Below are 19,470 nucleotides of genomic sequence, written 5' to 3'. Positions count from 1 at the left end.
GGGAGAGGCTGATGGAATAGCACTTCTCTCTCTCTCTCTCTCTCTCTCTCTCTCTCTCAATCTCTCTCTCGGCTACGAAGTGAATGACAACAGTGTGTGGCGATCGCTTCCACTTTATGCACTCGCTGTAGGGCGGGGTGCGATGTGCAAAGCATGCACACCAATGTTCATTGGCCCATTTTCTATATCTTGAAGCTGATAGGGCTCATAGAAGTGATCCCAATTCGTTGGTACGTCCGACATACATTGATCGTGACCGACTGAAAGGGAACTGGGGATTCAATATATTCGTAAAAAACAGGGTATCTTAAAAAAGGGATAAATATTATTTTCACCACAATCCACATTTTCCACTAAAAACATTCACCCAAAATTTTGAGGTAAGTTTTCACAATATTAAAAAGTCTAAATAATTAAATCCACTTTTGATGTATCCTAAAAATTATTTTTTTAAAAAGTCTCTTTAACCTTTTGAGCAACAAGGTTAGATATAATTTTAAAGATAACTCATAACTCAACATCCCTAAAGGCTATAGTACTGAAAACACCACCAATAAAATTTGTATAAACTCAAAGCAATGTGACATGTATTGTTGAGTGAAATAAATAAATCCTTGCTGAATGAAAGTAGAATTTTCTTTAAAAAAAAAAATACTGCCCCCCGCAATTTGAATGGTAGTGTAATATAATAGGCCTAATTACAATAAGCACAGAGTAATAATCAGAATAAATATTTCAGGAAGACATTTAGACTGCATTTTATTTGATGCAGCCGGTGATTGTGAGGGATCTAGATAATGGGTAGGGGTCCAAATGTTGAGAACCACTGATCTAGTTTTGCTAAGTGCATTTGCTCAGATTCTCTAAGAGTATTTTAGTATATTACGTTTGTTTTGAGCACATGTACCCTGCACAATAAGCTTGGTGATGAGCTTGACATCAAAATCTGTGCAGCAAACTAAAATGGATAAGGTGGGTGCAGGTAGAGTACCCAACTACCTTTGACCACAGACAGACTCCTGTTTTGTCTTAAAAACAGACACTTTTAACCATAAACACCATCTTAACAACATAGATAGCATTGTCATTATGAATAGGCCCAAAAAAATATTTAATTAAAAGCTCAAAGGTAGACCAACAAAAAAATGACCTTTTTTTTTTTTGTACACATGGTCCCAAAACAAACAAACACATTTCTTAACTCTCCCCCTGTTTAGGGCTTTAGATGAAAAGCCCAGTCAATGATACTAAAGGTTGCCATGACGCAGCAGTCACGTCTTTATGAATAAAACATTCCACTGGGCAATAATAGAAAAGTCATACATTTCCACTAGTACCATTTCCCCACAATACATCTTTTTGACAGGTGCAGCGTGGTGACCCCTTCATGGATTTGTGTTGCATAAAGCCAAAAGACAGAAAACAATTTACAAAGTTGGCTGTTCATTTATCTCTTTAAATATTTGTTATGGTTCAAAACGTGTTTTCTCTGTTCTGTTTAAAGATATATGAAGTAGTGAATATTGCTCATTTGGGTTGGTTTTGATTTAGTTTTTGCATTGCTAGAGACTACATTGCTGAAGTGTTATCATCAATATTAATAACAGCTTGTTTATTCTCTTTAAAGCAAGCAGAGCACATCTCCAGCCTTCATAGACGTGATGTGATTAATAGTCTAAAACATCAACTTTGTGTGAAAATATGCATATACTGATGTTAGGTGTTTCACATTAAAGGGTCATTAAAGGGGGGGTGAAATGTTGTTTCATGCATACTGAGCTTTTTACACTGTTAAAGACTTGGATTCCCATCCTAAACATAGACAAAGTTTCCAAAACTAAGTTGGACGTTTGATGGAGTATTCCCATAAACACTGCTCTCAGGTGCAGATCCAGTAGATCAGCATTTTCTTCTCCACGCTTGAGGACGTCACCTCTTTGTGTGCACTCGTCATTCTTTATTCTTCTCGGCCACCGCCCGAGCGGGAGTCATTCTCCGCCCACACGATACGCCTCCAGGCGCTCATTTTTTTTCGGAAAGACTCAGTACAGCCTATATTTATTTAATAAATATAATAAAATTAAAGACTTTTCAGAGTTATGAAGGATGCAATACTACTCTATACTCTACTCCGCCACAAAGCCACGCCCACTATTAGGGATAATCGATATGGCCTAAAATCCATTTTGCAATATACATTGCAGCCTCTTGCGATAACTATATATATTGCAATATATAAATTATAATAGAACCTTCTGAAAAATTCTGCTTGAATGACCTTGGTTCTTAAATGCCACCCAAGATGCAGAGAACAGGAAAAACTGGTGTTTTTTTAGTTAAGGAACAGACCTGTGCTGACATCGCAACTGATACACTGAATATATTCTCTACTATTTCTCTGAGCAGGCAAAGCAGAGGAAGGGGAGGCAACCTTTCCTGGTATGATGTCATAACAAGAAAATTCCAGATGAGATCAGAATCAGATCAGAAAAACCTTAAAATGAAAATGTCATGCCATGGGACCTTTAATAAATAAAGCAATTTATACTCTGCACATCAATATCAACTTTATGTCAACAAGACTAAAAAAATAAACCCAATACATACTTAACTTATAAATACAAATACAAAATAAATATTATTTGTCTTAATAAACCAAGTTTAGCTTCATTTAGTTATTTAATGCTTTATAAACAGGGGATGTGACATCATGATGGACAGCTGTGATTTTTTTTTTTTTCAAGCCAACATAATGAGTTGTTCTGCAGTAAACTGTACTAACAGATACTTGTAAGCGAAGATCTGCTTTGCAGATTCGGATCCCACATTTACTACTGCGCAGACACAGGACCCAAATAAAATGTCAGTACCAAATTTGGACATTGGCAGCTTCACTTTTCTTCAGATAGTGAAAGCATGTCGTCCATGTTTTTTTGTTTTTTTTTACGGTCTATGATCATAATGCATTCACAATAAGGAACTTTTTTTATTCTTTTATTCTCTCTCAAGGGATGGTAATCTAGTTCTTGCGTGAGCGCATGCGGCTCTCAAGGGAGTTGGAGGCACTCAACTATGCACTCATGGTAGCAGACTCTGCTTGGGACCTGTAGGCAGCATGACAGGATCAATCATGGGAGTTGTATGCAGAGTGTGGGAGGAAACTGATGGAGAGACATTTGTGATAAGAAGAAAGAATAAAAAAATTAAATAAAAAAAACACTTTCTCAATTATGCTTTTCTAGCAACTTCCAGGAGAGGTCCTTCTCTGCTGGTTGGTGTGGGGTTATTACCAACCCAGTATACACCCAGTATATATATATATATATATATATATATATATATATATATATATATATATATATATATATATATATATATATATATATATATATATGAGGTCAACTAATGACGTCTGTATGGTTTTTGCATTCAAAAACATCATAACTAATAAGTAATAGGCTATTTTCTACACTGGATTTGAAGCTCTCTCCTGGACATTTGGTTTTGATAGGCATGCCGCACTGGAGACTTGGAAGTAAATGCCCACGGCTAGGATTGGATATGATTTGCATATTTAATGAGCTTCAGCTGCCCTGTGAGTTCAGTTCAGATGAGGGAGGGATTGTTTTGAAAGCCGCAACCGGAATGATTCTGTCGATCACAGGGCTCGTAAACATCTTTGTCAAACAAACACTATGATTTATTTCTCATCTACCCACATGTTTGATTGGAATATTACTTTGGTGGATATAAGGGTGAACCATGGATGCATACACAGACACAGACACAGACACACAGACACACAGACACACACACACACACACACACACACACACACACACACACACACACACACACACACACACACACACAGATGCCCAGTTTAAGAATGGAATATTTCACTATTTGAGATAAATATAGACGTAATAGCATTGTGTTTTAATCACAATATGTCTGCAAATCCACCTGAGACATTTTTTACAAATGATTCTGCAGTGAAATGACCTTGTATATATCTAAAGCTCAATGGAGAGTTGATTACTCAATTCCTCACCCCTTAAAGAGAGTGAGACTTTTCTAGCCTAGTGAACTGCTGAAGTCCAGCTAAAACTTGTGGAAAAAATAGCTTGCACCCCTTTAGGGCATTGAAGTAAGGTCCTTTGCTCCCCGCCGGAGCCTTAACTGGTCCATATACAGCCTAACAAGTAGAGGTTATTTGCCTGTATCCCCTTCTTGTTATTGGACACGTTTTTCAGGTGCTGAGTGTCTTTGGATCCTGGAATAGTCCAGGCAGGTCAGAGTGTTCTCCTTTAATTAAAAGTATGGGGTAGTAGAGCTGAAGCTCCCTGCGGTTCCCTAGAGATTTTAGTTTTTAGGCTCCACCTGAATGTAGTAGTAAACCAGGTTTGCAGCTTAAAATGTTTCCCCAGGCAAGTATTCCCAAATGGACTGTCATAAGAGTTTATATAGCTAAGCCTTAGATCTGTGTTCTTGGGCCTCATATGGCTAATGCCTGGACCGTAGGGAAGGGGCAAGAATTTAAAGGCTGGAACTTTCCTTCTCTGCTTGGGCAATGGCTGATGGAATAATACCATTTGACAGTCTTATTTCAGTCCTAGGATGTGCCCTGTAAAATTGATGCATCTGACTCTGGCTTGGTAATAGTTATAGACACAGTATAGGCACATCTAATGAGGCAGGCATTTCATCAGCATGGCAGAGTGGGTATTTGTCCCCATGGCATCAATCTAAGACACAGTATTGAATTCCATTTTGAAAGGGAATGTCTCAGGTTATGACAGTAACCATGTTTCCCTGAGAAGGGGACAAGACACTGCATCTCATTGCTATACCTCTGGCCTGCCTACACATCTCCTTCAGACAAAGAAGTTGATGATGCACATTGTAGGTGCTCTCTTATAGTTATGGGAGCTTTGGTGATGACTTCATGGACTGTCATCTGCAAATAAAATTGTCATGTGTACGCACATGTTTCAGACAACGTTAATGCTGATAGCGTGAACCATAGCATTACCATAGCATCTATCCAAGATGCAGTGTCTTGTTCCCCTTCTTATGGAACCATGGTTAGTCGTAACCTGAGACGTTTTCTGTTGGGTGTGTGTATCATATCTTAATATTTATCTTTGTAATAAAATATCATATTTTTTATTGAAAATTGGACTATATGATTTCCTTTGCTGAAGGCTGTAAATTCAATATCACCATAAGAAAAATGTTGTAGTTGTTTGGTTTTCTGTCCTTATCTGCAAAGGAATGCAGACATTAAAAAAACACAAAGAAATGCCATACAAAATCATCTTAATTCCCAGACCCTTGCTTATTTCTTTTCCATTATTTGATTTGGTAAACTGGTAAATATTTAATTTCACACCATCAGAACAAATGGCTAGCCTTTGTATTACTGCCAGCCATGATGATTTATTATTGAGAATAACGCATATTGCCAAGTGAGTAGAGATCTAAAAAATGCATACAAGCTCCATATTCCCTCTTTACCAGCTGCATGTTTTAATGCAATGGACATTTACACTGTGCATTAAACAAATACTTGAAGGAAACACTCTACTGAGACTAAGCTATTATTGGACTATTAATCAACTTATAGCAAGGTCATTTACATGAATACAGTGTTGGAAAGTGATATTTGATTAAATATTTCCTTCTTCAATTTAATTTGATTGGCTTCTAATTCATCCTCTCATGTTCCATTCTCTTTCTCTCTCTCATCACAGTATTAATTGAGTTTTAGCCCCTGCACTAAATTTAAGACTTCTTGTGTAATGTGCTGAAAGTCTGTGACAACACTGACCTTTTCAGCTCATACCATTTCCTGTAGACCAGATTCCTAAAAAAAATATAAACTGATTTCAGTCGTACGATGCAAATATATATTTGAAGATGGAATAATGCACTTCATTATCAAATACTATTCATAATGCATGAAGTGGCATTCAATTTGATGTGTTTAGCTTTTGATTAATTACCTTCTAATATAATAAAACAATAACTGTTCTCTGTGACCATCAAAATGTAATTAGCAAACCTCTGCCTGCTGTTTGAATTATGTTTCTAGTGTTAAGCCTGCTAGCTTTTCTCCTGCTCACTTGCTTAGAGTTATGTGAGTGCACTTGTGTCGGTCTTGCTTCTGCGTACAGACCCCAAAATAATTGTTTTCCATGCTCTTTTGCAAAGTTTGTCCTTGTGTATTCAAACACAATAAGTCTTTTGTTATGTTTCACCATTATATAAGTTAGATTCAAGGAAGCAGCTAATCGGAGAGAGCAGCTGACCCATGGGTAGTCGGCTTTTATTAAAGTTGCATTCCAATTGCCCTCATTGAGATGCATGTATTCACTCTACTGCCCCCCTATTTTTCCATGATATTTGTTTTGTACTACATTAAGATTTTTTAGTTACAGTTTGTCCAACTCAGTGACTATATCATTCATGGAAAATAAGCTTATGAGTAAATCTTAAATCTGCAACCTTTTATTTAAAATTTTATCATTTATACACTAAACACACTACAGTCCCTGACAAAAGTTTTGTCGCTTATCTATTTTCTAGAAATACCTGATATTAACCTGACTTTTAATTAATTAATTGGTGTTAGAAATAGCTCATATGAAAAGCTAAAACCCTCCCAAATGATGTTTAATGCACTGAAATAAATATTTTTCAAAGAAAAAATATTTATCATTTAATCAAGACAGAAAGGTCAAATTTTGGCAAGACAAAAGTTTTGTCGCCTATACAGAAATTGAACAAATTTACAGCAAAAACAAAAATATGTCAGCAAATTAAGTTGTGGTGCTGTGATATCCAAATTTAATATCTTGTATGACTTCCATGAGCTTGAAGGACTGCATCCATGCAGTTTGGCAAGGATTCATACAATTTATTGATGAAGTCATCAGGAATAGCTAAGAAAGCAGTCTTGCATGCCTCCCAGAGTTTATCAATATTCTTTGGTTTCGTCTCCTCTTTCATCCTACCCCACATATGCTCAATGATGTTCATGTCTGGTGACTGGGCTGGCCAATCCTGGAGCATCTTGATCTTCTTCGCCTTGAGGAACTTTGATGTGGAGATGGAAGTGTGCGATGGAGCACCGTCATGCTGCAGAATTTGGCCTCTTTTATGGTTGGGAATATAAGAGGTAGCTAAGATTTCTTGGTATTTTAGACTATTGATGTTGCCTTCCACCCTGCAGATCTCTCGCACACCCCCATACTGGATGTAACCCCAGACCATGATTTTTCCGCCACCAAATTTCACTGTTTTCTGGGTAAATCTCGGATCCATTCTGGCTCCAGTAGGTCTCCTGCAATATTTACAGCGACTGTGGTGTAATTCAACAGAAGATTCATCTGAAAAATCCACCTTCTGCCACTTTTCCAGCGTCCATCCTTTTAGCAGGCTGTGGGCTTTGGCAAATGCCACGGACCATGGAGGCCATTTCGAGACAGAATCCGACAAACTGTTCTGGTTGACACAGGGACTTCAGGTGACCAGGTCTTGTGGAGCTCTGCTGCAGTGGAAAATGGGCTGGCCTTGGATTTTCGAGCCAACAAACGGTCCTCTCGAGCAGTTGTCTTGCGGGGTCTGCCTGACCTGGGCTTGTCAAAAACGTCTCCAGTCTCTTCAAATCTTTTTTTTATCCTCTGTACTTGATGCTGAGACACATTGAAGGTGTCTGCCACATCAGCAGTGGATCTGGTCTTCAGCCCCTTGATAATCAAAACTTTAGTTTTAGGGTGAATCTTAGGCATGTTTGCAGAGGTCTAGTTGCAGTTGATGTGAAGGTCTAGCGTACTGGGGTTCTTTTTATACACACTTGAGACCTAATTGATCCATTATTAGTCACAGGTGAAGCTCATATGACAAGGTGACAAAACTTATGTCTTTGCAAAAATTGACTCAATGGGATTTACCAAGCTGTGAATATAAGAATACTTTTTGAAAGTTTTTTTCACTGAAACATTATCACAAAAGCTGGTGGGATTAAAATGAGCCATTTCTTATAAAAAAAATCTTGATTAGAAATATATTTCAGCGGCACTTTAGGTCAATTTGTACACAAGCGACAAGACTTTTGTCAGGGACTGTACTTTTAATGACCAAAAAATACTAGCCAACCCTGTAAACCCTAACGCTCAGAATAATGTATTTTTTGTAGGGTCATAATTTTCTACGTTTACCGTCATGAGCATAAGCTTAGTTTGAAAACAGATATGTCAAATGTTTACGTTGCTGTAAAGGATTAATTTGGATCAAATACCTCAAATGGGTATTGAGTTACAGGGAAAGGAACCGTATACATATTAAATGATTCAAAATTAATATTCAACACTTTATCAACTATTTGTTCAGTGATACATTGAAATTAGAGTATATTATCAATCTTGAATCAGGATATTACCCGTAACAACGGCAATAATATCAATTTTATGTTCACTGTTTGTGAGCTTAAGTAACACGCTCGATCAGTTTGAGGCAGTAACTTATAAACACAAAGCCCAAGTCGCATGTACAGATGAAAAAGTAAACAAAGATTTTTTGAATGGTTTGTTAATGATTAAGTAATCATTTACAAAACATTTATATTTATGATTATCAAGTGATATGCTAACATGTTATGTATGTTTTGCAAAATCTGTTACAAGTCATTTACAAGTGATTAGCAAATGATTAACTAATCATTTATGAAGGCATAGTCATGTATCATAAATTATTAGTTCATCATTTTCAAATCAATTGTATTAGGGATATGTTAATTGTATATATGTTTTGTAGATTCAGGTATAAATAATTTACAATTGAATAGTTAATGATGGACTAATAATTTACAAAACATGACTATGCATTTCATTGATGTTAAAAAAGTATTACTTTTTTGTATGTTTTGTAGATTCAGTTATACATTAACATCAACCCAGTGCCCTTGGCCAGATTATGTCCACCCTGGTCCAGAAACATTGGCGACCCTTCAGTCTGCTCGTCGCCATGGGCATCGGCCCCTTGATGCCACCCGTCTCAGCTGTCAGTCAGCTGGGACGGGTCACCCAGATTTGGTTAGGAGCTGCTCTTTCCCAGAGGAGGGCCGGGTGGTGAACCATTGGTAAATTCTGTTCAGCCACTGTGTTAAAAACAGCCAGTGGTACCGCTGGGTGCCAAAAGAGCGCGCTTGGTGGTGGCGACGCTGCCATGCCTTGTCACCCTCAGGAAACTCTCTAATCGCCAGCAGGGGACACGCGGGACGCCCACAAGCGGCCTCCCCACATTCCCGCACCGCCTCAGCGGAAGCAGGTTTGTGTGCCCCGCACACTCAAATCCCGCCTGGGGCCACTACCATGCCGCCTAAGCTGGGTCCCTGCACTGCTCCGCTGCGGGTATGTCTGTGGTGCCGTTGGTCCCGCTTGTTCAGTCTCTGAGGCCTGGCTAGTGCTCCCCGGCTGCCATTCAGAATGCTAACGCAGAAACGCATCTTCAGTTGCATCCGTCCCTAAGATTGGTTTGCAGCGATCGACCTGAAGGACGCATACTTTAATGTCTCGATTTTCCCTCTACTCCGACCGTTCCTACATTTGCGTTCGATAGACGAGCATATAATTCAACGTCCTACCCATCGGCCAGTTCCTGTCGCCCGTGTCTTCACGAAAGTCGCAGAGGCAGCCATTGCTCCCATGAGAGAGTGTGGTGTTCGCATCTTCAACGATCTCGATGACTGGCTGATCCTTGCCCAGTCGAGAGAGCAGTTGTGCGAACACAGGGACATGGTGCTTAGTCACCTCAGCCAGTTGGTCGGGTCAACTGGGAAAAGAGCAGTTCACATTATCACTAGATTACACAGATTACATTCACTGTCATGAATGAGCTGAATAAGCCCTCTTGATGAGAGCTGAGGTAATCTCATCCACGCTCGTGGCAGTCGTTCACAGCGCGTGTTCAGTCTAGCGTGTTTTCAGTTGATGCCTTTGGAAGCTTAACTTTCATAGGAATTAATTTGAGAAGTTGAAACACTTACATTGCTCAGCATAGCTCCGTTTACATGAATGCTTGCAGCTGCAAGCTGAGCGGTGAGTGTGATCTCTTACCCGCCATGCGCGGGTTGAAAACATGCAGAAATAGCTCCCTCTGCTGGCTGTAGTCTTTAGCCTTTTGCCAAAAATTCCTCCGAGGCGCAAATATCGTCAATTTGCGTCATCTGAGGAATTTTTCCAGAAATGAAATGCATTAATCTCTTGTCTCAGGGGGATATGATGGGGGGAAGCACAATCATTTGAATATACTCCAGGGTTTCTACTGATACAAAGCAATATGCTAATCGCTGAAGTCCCTTTAAGGCTAAACAGGACATTTCTGAATGGTTAATAAATGTAATGTCTCTTTAATCTAACTTTATGTACCGGCAGGCTAACGTTACCGTAGTGAGATATGAATGCTATGTGTTTACTGATGTATCCGTTAGTTCATTGACAGATTGATGTTACACCTAATGCCAATAAAATGCCTTTTTTTCTGTTAATATCAGTTTGTCAGTGAAATGTAAAGTAATCTATGCATTGTAATAACTGTTAGAAAACATTTTTTTTACAGTAACAGACACCGTTATAAACCATCTACATAATTAGGCTTAGTGTTACCACTTCCAAGTTAACTTTAAAACCAGCATTCACAGTTTGTAATAACACAATAACCATAACGGATTGTTCATTATAAACGTTAGATTATGAATTATATTGAGAAGGTCATAAATAGAAAGCATGCCATAATTTCACTTACCCACTTTAGCCACATTCATTGTGAAGCGTGCAAGCGTTTCATACGACACTCACTTCTGGAGGTGCAGCAGGAACATGAATAGCTGGTACAGATCTTTATTCAGGATCTTAGCAAAACCTGCTTTATACTGACCCTCGGTTATAAATCGGTCTGGTGAGAAATGCTTTTTAGTTTGCGCAAACATAAAAGCATTGATGAAAACAAAAGTTAGCCACTGCGTCTTCAGCAGTTTGGATTTAGTAACATCAAAATGACTGCTGTGTTCATTATTACACCCAAGAACAGAACACCACAATCGCTTGGACGCCATTCTGCTCCAGTGTATCAACAATGGCGGACTATGATGATGACAGAGTTTGCTCAGGGCGGGTCTGAGATGAAACGCTGCTTGTCAATCAACAATTGAGAGGGGTGTCTTACCATGTGACGTCACACGGTTGAATGGCATGAATTGAGACAGGACAAGCACTGCCAACACACAATCAGCCATACAATCAGCTTGTAAAACTGCATGTACCATAATATGACCCCTTTAAAGGGTCATGAAACCCCCTCTTTCAGCTCAAATCCACCTCGTAATCTTTTTGAAAAATGCTACTTAAATGGGCGTGGATGCCGGTGAGAAGAGGGGTGTGTCAGAGCGAGGCAGGGGGAGAAAGAGGGGGGTGAGCAACTGTCATCTGTCAGTGCAGTGCAACGTGCCCCATGCCAAATCTCAACAAAAATATGGGGTTAAACGTAACGAAATGCAGGATTTTTAAAGCTGGCAAAATTAAAGTCCAATAAAATACACTGACAACCGTCTGTTTGATTTTTAAAAGTAACTGAATGCATACATATATTAGATTTATCGGAATTGTTTAAAATATAGAAATACACACACAATTATTATTGTCATTATAAATATATAATTATGTTTGTATACACAGTATAATTGCATATTTAAAAATAAATGTAAAAAAAAAACGCGTAAAAAAAACAACCGTTCCGTAGCCTACATATAGCCGAGATCTAACTTAACTTACCCAGATTGAACACCCATAATAAAGATGGACAGCGACAGTGAAGTCTACAGTGATAGCAGTACAGAGGGCTCTGCTGAGGTGGAGGACTTTTCTCCTCGTGAAACCCCAGGGGAAGATACTTCAGATAGCGGTGCAGGTCCTCATATCAATTCAAACCGTTAGCTCATGCCGTGATTGTGGAGGAAATGCTTGTTACACACAAACACAGCTTTGAGGTAAGCTATCGCTAGTTGATGGCCAACCAACCGCCCGCAGCCAGAGACTAGCCCTGGCAGCAGTTATTTTAGCAGTTATTTTAAAGATAACTTACGAAAGATTTGCAAATTGTTAGCATATTACTTAATCATTTATGAACATATAGTCATGATTTGTAAATGATTAGTTTATCTTTATCTAATAACTTGTAAATTATTTATAACTGGATCTACAAAACATACAAAAAAGTAACAATTTATTAACATTTGAGAAATGCTTAGTCATGTTTTGTAAATTATTAGTTAATCATTAACTAATCCATTGTAAATTACCTATAACTGAATCTACTAAATCTATGTAAAATAATAAACATATCATTCATTAATCATTTATGAATGCATAGCCATGTTTCTTCCATTACTTATAACGGAATTTACAAAACATACATAATATGTTAGCATATCACTTGATAATAATTTATGAATGTTTTGTAAATTATTAGTTCATCATTAACTAACCACTTATAAATGACTTAAAACTGAACGTTATTATAAAGTGTTACCAACTATTCTAACGAAAGCACGAACACACAGTTCCACAGTCATACAGTTACAGGGAAAGGGAGGTTTGTTACCAGAAAGGAGTCCCAATGACTTGTTCAGACATAATTTCTTAGCCACAACCTGAGAATCAATATGCTAGCAGTTCAACTTAAGTTTGTTCGCTTAGATACGATTTTTACCAGTTCAGCCAAAATGGAGAGTCATGTCCCTGCGTTTCAATGCTCCTATGAGCATGGGTTCCTCTCAGGACGGCATTTGCTTGGCTGGTAGTCAGTTGTGGTGTTAGGAGGGTTGGCTGGTAGGTTTTGCGAGGCAAGCTGATTCCTGTTTGTGGAATTAGCTGGTTGCTACGCGACAGGAGTTTCTCTAAGTCTTGCTACGCAGTTGCACAAACTCCAGGAAGTCTTCTGAGTTTCGTGGAGAGATCTGTGTAGCTCAGATGGCAGTGAAAGTGCAGGCAGAGAGGTGTAAATGCCAGCACACACCAAAGCAGAGGTTATCACAAAACCATGGCGATCAAGCATAAACACGAGTCACTGCAAAAAGGGTGCGCAAAGCGGTGATATCTTGTTTGCCCAAGAGTTTTAAATGGGCCCCAAGGTCCCTCCTTTAGGGGCGTCTCCAGCCAATGAGATATTGTTGTGGGCTGGTGTCCCGCCCACTTCTCCTGTACGTGCATATCATTAGTGTAATGTCCGATTAAACACTTTTAAGAAACCAACTTTTCCTATTGTAATAACACTACATTTTACACAAATTTACCTTGCTTCAAAATGTTGGGAATCATTTATCCATCACATAGACATCAAACAGCTTGCTATTCCCATGATGGGAATAGAAGATAGTAAAGAACCATATGTAATACGTGTCTAGCGTACAGAGAAACTCCACAAGTTACATGAAAACACACATAGTACCTTAGTATATATTTAAGGCGTGGTAGGTTGAGTGGATTAAGTCATATTATTGAATCTGAGGTTTAAGTTTATTCCTTATGCCTCCATGGGTATGAGGTCTTTGTGTGATGTTAAAAGAGCCTTTGGAATGTGCGGGTCGAGGAAGGAGGTAGAAGAAGAGGTGTGTCTAATGTTCATGTTGATTTCGGGGCCGCTAAAAAGCTTTTAGCGACTCTGCGTCCCAATACCGTTTTAAATGTATGCCTGTCGGTAATAAATGAGTCCCTTGAGTGCACCTGAGTTCGGAAGACCGCGTTCACATCCAAACAAACCAAACTCTGACATCAATCGAACCCGGGTGGGCACCAAAAGTGCTAATGTGAAAGCACCCTAAGAATAGCTAATTGAAGCAACACTAAAACATTAAAGACAAAGCACTTTAAAAAGAAAGAAAAAACAAATTAAAGGCTATTTAAAATACCAAAACTGCATTGCAATTGTTTGCAAGTTAAATGTTTGGTCAGAATAAACCAATACTACTGTGATTTGTCTTTCTAAGATGCCTACACCAACAATGAGGTTGTCTACATCTGGACAGCGGATGATGAGAAATCGGTTTCTGTGGCTCCTGATGGTTCTAGGCTCAACCAGTATGACCTGTTGGGCCACGTCATTGGCAAAGAGACCATTAGCTCCAGTACAGGTAATTACTTTTCTCTTTTGTGCATCAGATAGTGTTTTTGTGCTTTATTTTGGTTTAGAATAAATTTCCAATTTTTGAACACACCCCTTGGTAAAGATTGTGTGAGGTGATCACATCTGGAACAAGTAAACATCCTGACACTGAAATACACTTATTTTAGGGCTTTTGATGCCATTGTGTGTGTGTGTGTGTGTGTGTGTGTGTGTGTGTGTGTGTGTGTGTGTGTGTGTGTGTGTGTGTGTGTGTGTGTGTGTGTGTGTGTGTGTGTGTGTGTGTGTGTGTGTGTGTGTGTTTGTGTTTGTGTGTGGATATTTCACCAGTATTGTTCTAGACTGGCAGCATTTCGCCCAGTGAACGATAATGGTTAAGGAGAAAAAAACAATAATTTTCAAAATGCAGTTGTCGTGTCATGCAATGTCGTTTTAAATCTGCAGTTTATTTATAAAGATAGTGCCAATTTGAAAATTTGGTCCGAAGTTTTCAGGGTTCTCTTCTGATATTTGCTGCTCACTCCGATGTCTTGAGATAATTTTTTGGGTATATCTAACGGGCAATCTTGAATCTTTTATTTGAATACATAATACTACTGTTAATATTATTACTAATAATTAATATTAATATAACAATACCTGATACTCGCATGTATTTACAGTGCACAAGCGGTTCAGATGCACGTGACATGCTGCCAGTTTGAAAGCACAATGGGCATGTTTAAGATAATGCTCAGGGGCCTCATTTATAAACGTTGCGTATGCATAAAAGAATATGTACACCACTCTCTACGCAATAATTGGTATTTATAAAAAGCAAACTTGACGGGAAAATCCATGGTCCTTCACGCAAGCTCTTACCCAGAAAAAATGGGTGAAATGAGAAATTGCGACACCGTCGGCAGATGGAAGAAACGTGAAAGTGTGTGAAACTGAAGACTGTTGTGTAAAAGAAATGGCAATACTGCCTCTCATAAATAACATGAAGACTTCACAAAGCAAGTCTTACAATTAACATCCTACATGGACATCCGTTTGATCGATCTGCAGTGTAAAAGAAACAAAATCAAACGAAAATTACAACAGAAATGCAAATTAATGTATATTTGCAAAAAATGAAATATGTTCTGCAATAATATTCATGTTATGCAATTCATCCTCATAAATGATATGGTAAACATAACTAAATAATGTACAAAACATATTCTCGTCAATGTGTCCGTCTGGCGGAGCAGATATAGATATATATATATATATATATATATATATATATATATATATATATATATATATATATATATATATATATATATATATATATATATATATATATATATAAAGGCCCAAGTTCACAGATTGGTGCAGGGCAATAACATTCATTTAAGGTCTCAGAACAAAGTGAAAGCTAATATTATTCAGTCATACAAAACAGACATAATACAAAACAATCTAATTATAGAAAAATAATAATATACATATAATATAGAATGAATGCATATACTATGCAGTAAAAAGTGATACTCTGTTGAAGTAGGGATGTAAGAGCAAAAATGCTAATATTTGTAAAGAATACTGATTTAGTCAGGACTTAATAAAATGGTGTAGTGTGTAGTAAAATGTAGGAGTGCAGGAGGAGATGATTAATGGCTATTGAGTAGCCTTGTGGCTTGTAGGTAAAAACTGTTCTTTAATCTGGTAGTTTGTGACTGGAGGCTTCTAAAGTGTCTGCCAGATGGCAGTGGGACAAAACGTTATTGAGCTGGGTGACTGCAGTCCTTGCTCTCACCACTCTCTGTAGTGCTTTACAATCCAGGGCAGAACAGCTGCCATAACAAGTGGTGATGCAGCCCATCAGGATGCTTTCTATTGTGAAACAATAGAAGTAAGTCAAAATGTTTGAGTCAATGCCACCCTTCTTTAGCCTCCGCAGGAAGAAAAGACATTGTCAAGCTGCTCTCACTTGCAGTGTCTGTATGGTGGGACTCAGAGAGATTATCCACGATGTGGACATCAAAGAACATTGACCTTTTGTACATCTACTTCATTGATGCGAATAGGAGTCCCCCTCTCCATGTTCTTCTGTAATCCAAATTCATAATAATTAGGGATGAACGATATTGGATTTTTGCCGTAGTAGGGAAACCAGTCTTGTGCGATATTGGACTATAAAGGGTGATATCATTTTTTTTTGTGTCAATCGATATGCCAATATCGATACCGATATATATTTATTCTTTCCCTTTGTTTGAAAACAACACCATTTTGAGTGTCACAATTTTTTTTTATTCTGTTTTCATATTTCTGAGTTCTCTTACTAAAACGATACTTGTTAAAGATAAATAAATGTTAATAAAGTTATTTTAATGATAGGAGTATATTAAAAGCTCTAAAAATTACAAAAATAAAGTCAATTAAAGTCAATATTTTTTCACCCATACAGATGCAGCCTAAATATTTTATTTTTGGGTTTAACGTTTGTGTACATGAAGTGGGGGTGGCATGACATTAGTTGATGCTGTCTTTAGCTTAAAATAAACAATTCTACAATGATTTTAGAGCTTCTTGGATTACTTTTCGTCGTCCATTTCATACAATTTTATTACAGATTAATAAACTGCATATAAAAGAATTTAATTTACAAGTGTCATGCTTGTGACTTATGACATCATTATGGATTTGTTTATTCAGAAAAAGAAGTATTCTACTTTTCATTTTATTACTGTAACAACAGCACCCCCACTACATGTATAAATATATAGCATGCTAGGGCCAGGCACTAGGACCTGGAGAAGCTTCAGCTACTCTGCAGGCTGCCGCACACGCTAGAGTGGGAGACGCGTTTGTGCTCGTTTTGGGCTAGTTTTGTTGTGAAAACCGGCAACTCTGCTGTTGACGGTCACACTTTTCTGTACAAGCATTCAAAAAGGCAAGGCAGCATTTAAAAACTATCAATATAAATCACCATACTGTCACAGGGTGTTTTGGTGTTGGGTTCATGTTTCTTGTTTTTTGGTTATTATGCTCACAGTCATGTTTTGTCATGCACTTCCTGGTTTTGTCATGTGTTCTATTGTCATGTGTTTCCATGCCCTCATGTGTTCCTGCCACGTGTTCTTGTGTCATGTTGACATTGGTTTATGGGTTGATCATTGTTCACAGGTGTGTCCCTCAAGGTTATTTTCGTAAACGAAAACTGAAACTAAGACTAAAACTATTGGTCAAAAAACATTTTCGTAAACTGAAATAAAATTAAAAAATCTGAATAAATAAAAAACTAAAACTAAACGAAACTAACTACTCTTACTAAAAAACTAACTGAAATAAAATAATAATTAGCAAAAATAAATATTCGTTTTCGTTATTAATAAGCTCTCTTTAATGTGGTGGAAAATCTGACTGTGGCGGTTGAGGGAGTGTCTGTATTGCGCTACTGCGCGTGAAGTCATCTGAGTGACGGACGCGTGCAGACAGGCAACACATCGCCAGTCCAGTCCTAAACGGCAGTTCAAAAAGAATCAATGCGTCAGTGGCAGTGAAATGGGAAATAACACAAGGTAATGAGATGCACGTTGAACTTCTTTTAACTTAAGCTCACTGTTTTAGAATGCTGTTTCTTACGCGACGAGAGACGCAGGCGCAAAAGTCAGCAACTATAGTAGCAAGTACTAGCCTACTGTACGTTTGAGATTTCATGTTTGCATAGTATTGACAGGCTCAAAGGTGTTATCATAATCATTTACATTATATCATATTATTATCTGTGTGGAGACATTTCCCCACAAAGTAGGGAATACCAGGATACACACACACACACGTTTGTTTCACTATATAAGTGAGGACATTGCATGGACTTCCATTGATTTTATATCAGGTTAATGATATTTTATATCCCCTAACCCAACCCCTATCCCTAAACCTCCCCATCCCAAGAACGTGCAAAACAATAGATTTAAATAAAAACATGTTTTGGCCGATTTATAAGCCTTTTTAACTAGTGAGGACCAGTCAAATGTCCTCACTAGTCAGTTATCATAATATTTTACTAGATAAGTGAAGACATTGGCCCCCTTTACAATTATAGCACAACACACACACACACACACACACACACACACACACACACACACACACACACACACACACACACACACACACACACACACACACACACACACACACACACACACACACAGCACAACAGTGTGTGTTGGCTGTATTCAGATGACTTTAGCTGTGGTCTTACACTGCTAGCCTACATTGTTCTACTGAAGAAATTAAAATAAGCTTTTAATTGTTTAACAATATTTCATCTTTGTTATGAATGAGTTTGTCTGGAATTTATAATTTTTACTTTTATATTTTACTTTGCATTTATTTTGTTCTTTAAGATAGGCTAATACTCAGAGGATCTATGTGAAAAATATCAAATATAATTTTTTAATATCAAAATATAATTTATTTCATTTTTAATCTCCAGATCGTTGTTTGTATAGGTCATAGTTTGACTCAAGCTTTTTTGCTCAAAGGTGAAGACCCAACTTTATGCATGTTTTGTAAGACCGTCCTAGGTTTAAACAATAATGCTCGTTTATCAAGTGATTTCACTTAAGGAAGTAAGATTAAACTCTAATCTGTGCAAACATTAAACTTTGCTGAAATTAAAAACCTTGATTTGGTCTCTACACTTCATTATGCTAACTCTGCTAAACTATAATTACTAAAACTAAAACTGAAACTAAATAAATAAAAACTAAATAGAAATGTATTTGCAAAATAAAAACTAAACTAAAACTAGCAAAACCATTTGTAAAACTAACTAAAACTAAACTGAAATTTGTAGCAAAATTGAAAACGATAATAAAATAAAAACTAATTTCAAAAAGCAAAACTATAATAACCTTGGTGTCCCTTGTCTTGTCCTTAGCCCTTGTGTATTAAAGCCCCCATGTAGCCATAGTCTTTGTCTGTTACTGAATATGTAACCCCTGGTTGGTGAGTGTCTACGTCTAAGTCTAAATCTTTTGTTTATTGCTGTGGATTATGGTTAAATAAAGAAACTGCACTTGGATTCTCAACTTGGCTCTCAGTGGGAAATTGCTACAGAATATCAGACCGCCAACAATGAACCCAGCAGTTTGCCTCTTGCGCCACCGACAAGGCGACTGGGCCATTGAGGACTATGTTGTAGACTTTATTGAACTTTGCCATCAGGTTGGTTTTAATGAGGTAGCCCTCAAGGACATTTTTTGTTTTGGCCTAAAGTAACCTCTACGCTCCCAGCTGCCGGGA

General features: G+C 37.8%; 1 protein-coding gene across 1 annotated transcript in view; it reads left to right on the top strand.

Annotated features, from left to right (window-relative positions):
* Positions 1-19,470, top strand: part of gabra3 (gamma-aminobutyric acid type A receptor subunit alpha3) — a 485,101-nt gene that overhangs the window by 319,531 nt on the left and 146,100 nt on the right. Inside the window, exon 7 of the mRNA XM_067424515.1 lies at positions 14,048-14,191. Coding sequence (XP_067280616.1) covers positions 14,048-14,191 — 144 coding nt within the window. The remainder of the gene's footprint in view (positions 1-14,047; positions 14,192-19,470) is intronic.

Source organism: Pseudorasbora parva, chromosome 18 (genome assembly GCF_024679245.1).
Source record: "Pseudorasbora parva isolate DD20220531a chromosome 18, ASM2467924v1, whole genome shotgun sequence".
NCBI classification, from domain to species: domain Eukaryota; kingdom Metazoa; phylum Chordata; class Actinopteri; order Cypriniformes; family Gobionidae; genus Pseudorasbora; species Pseudorasbora parva.
Note: the sequence above shows the minus strand (reverse complement) of the source record. Positions and strands in the feature narration are given on the sequence as shown.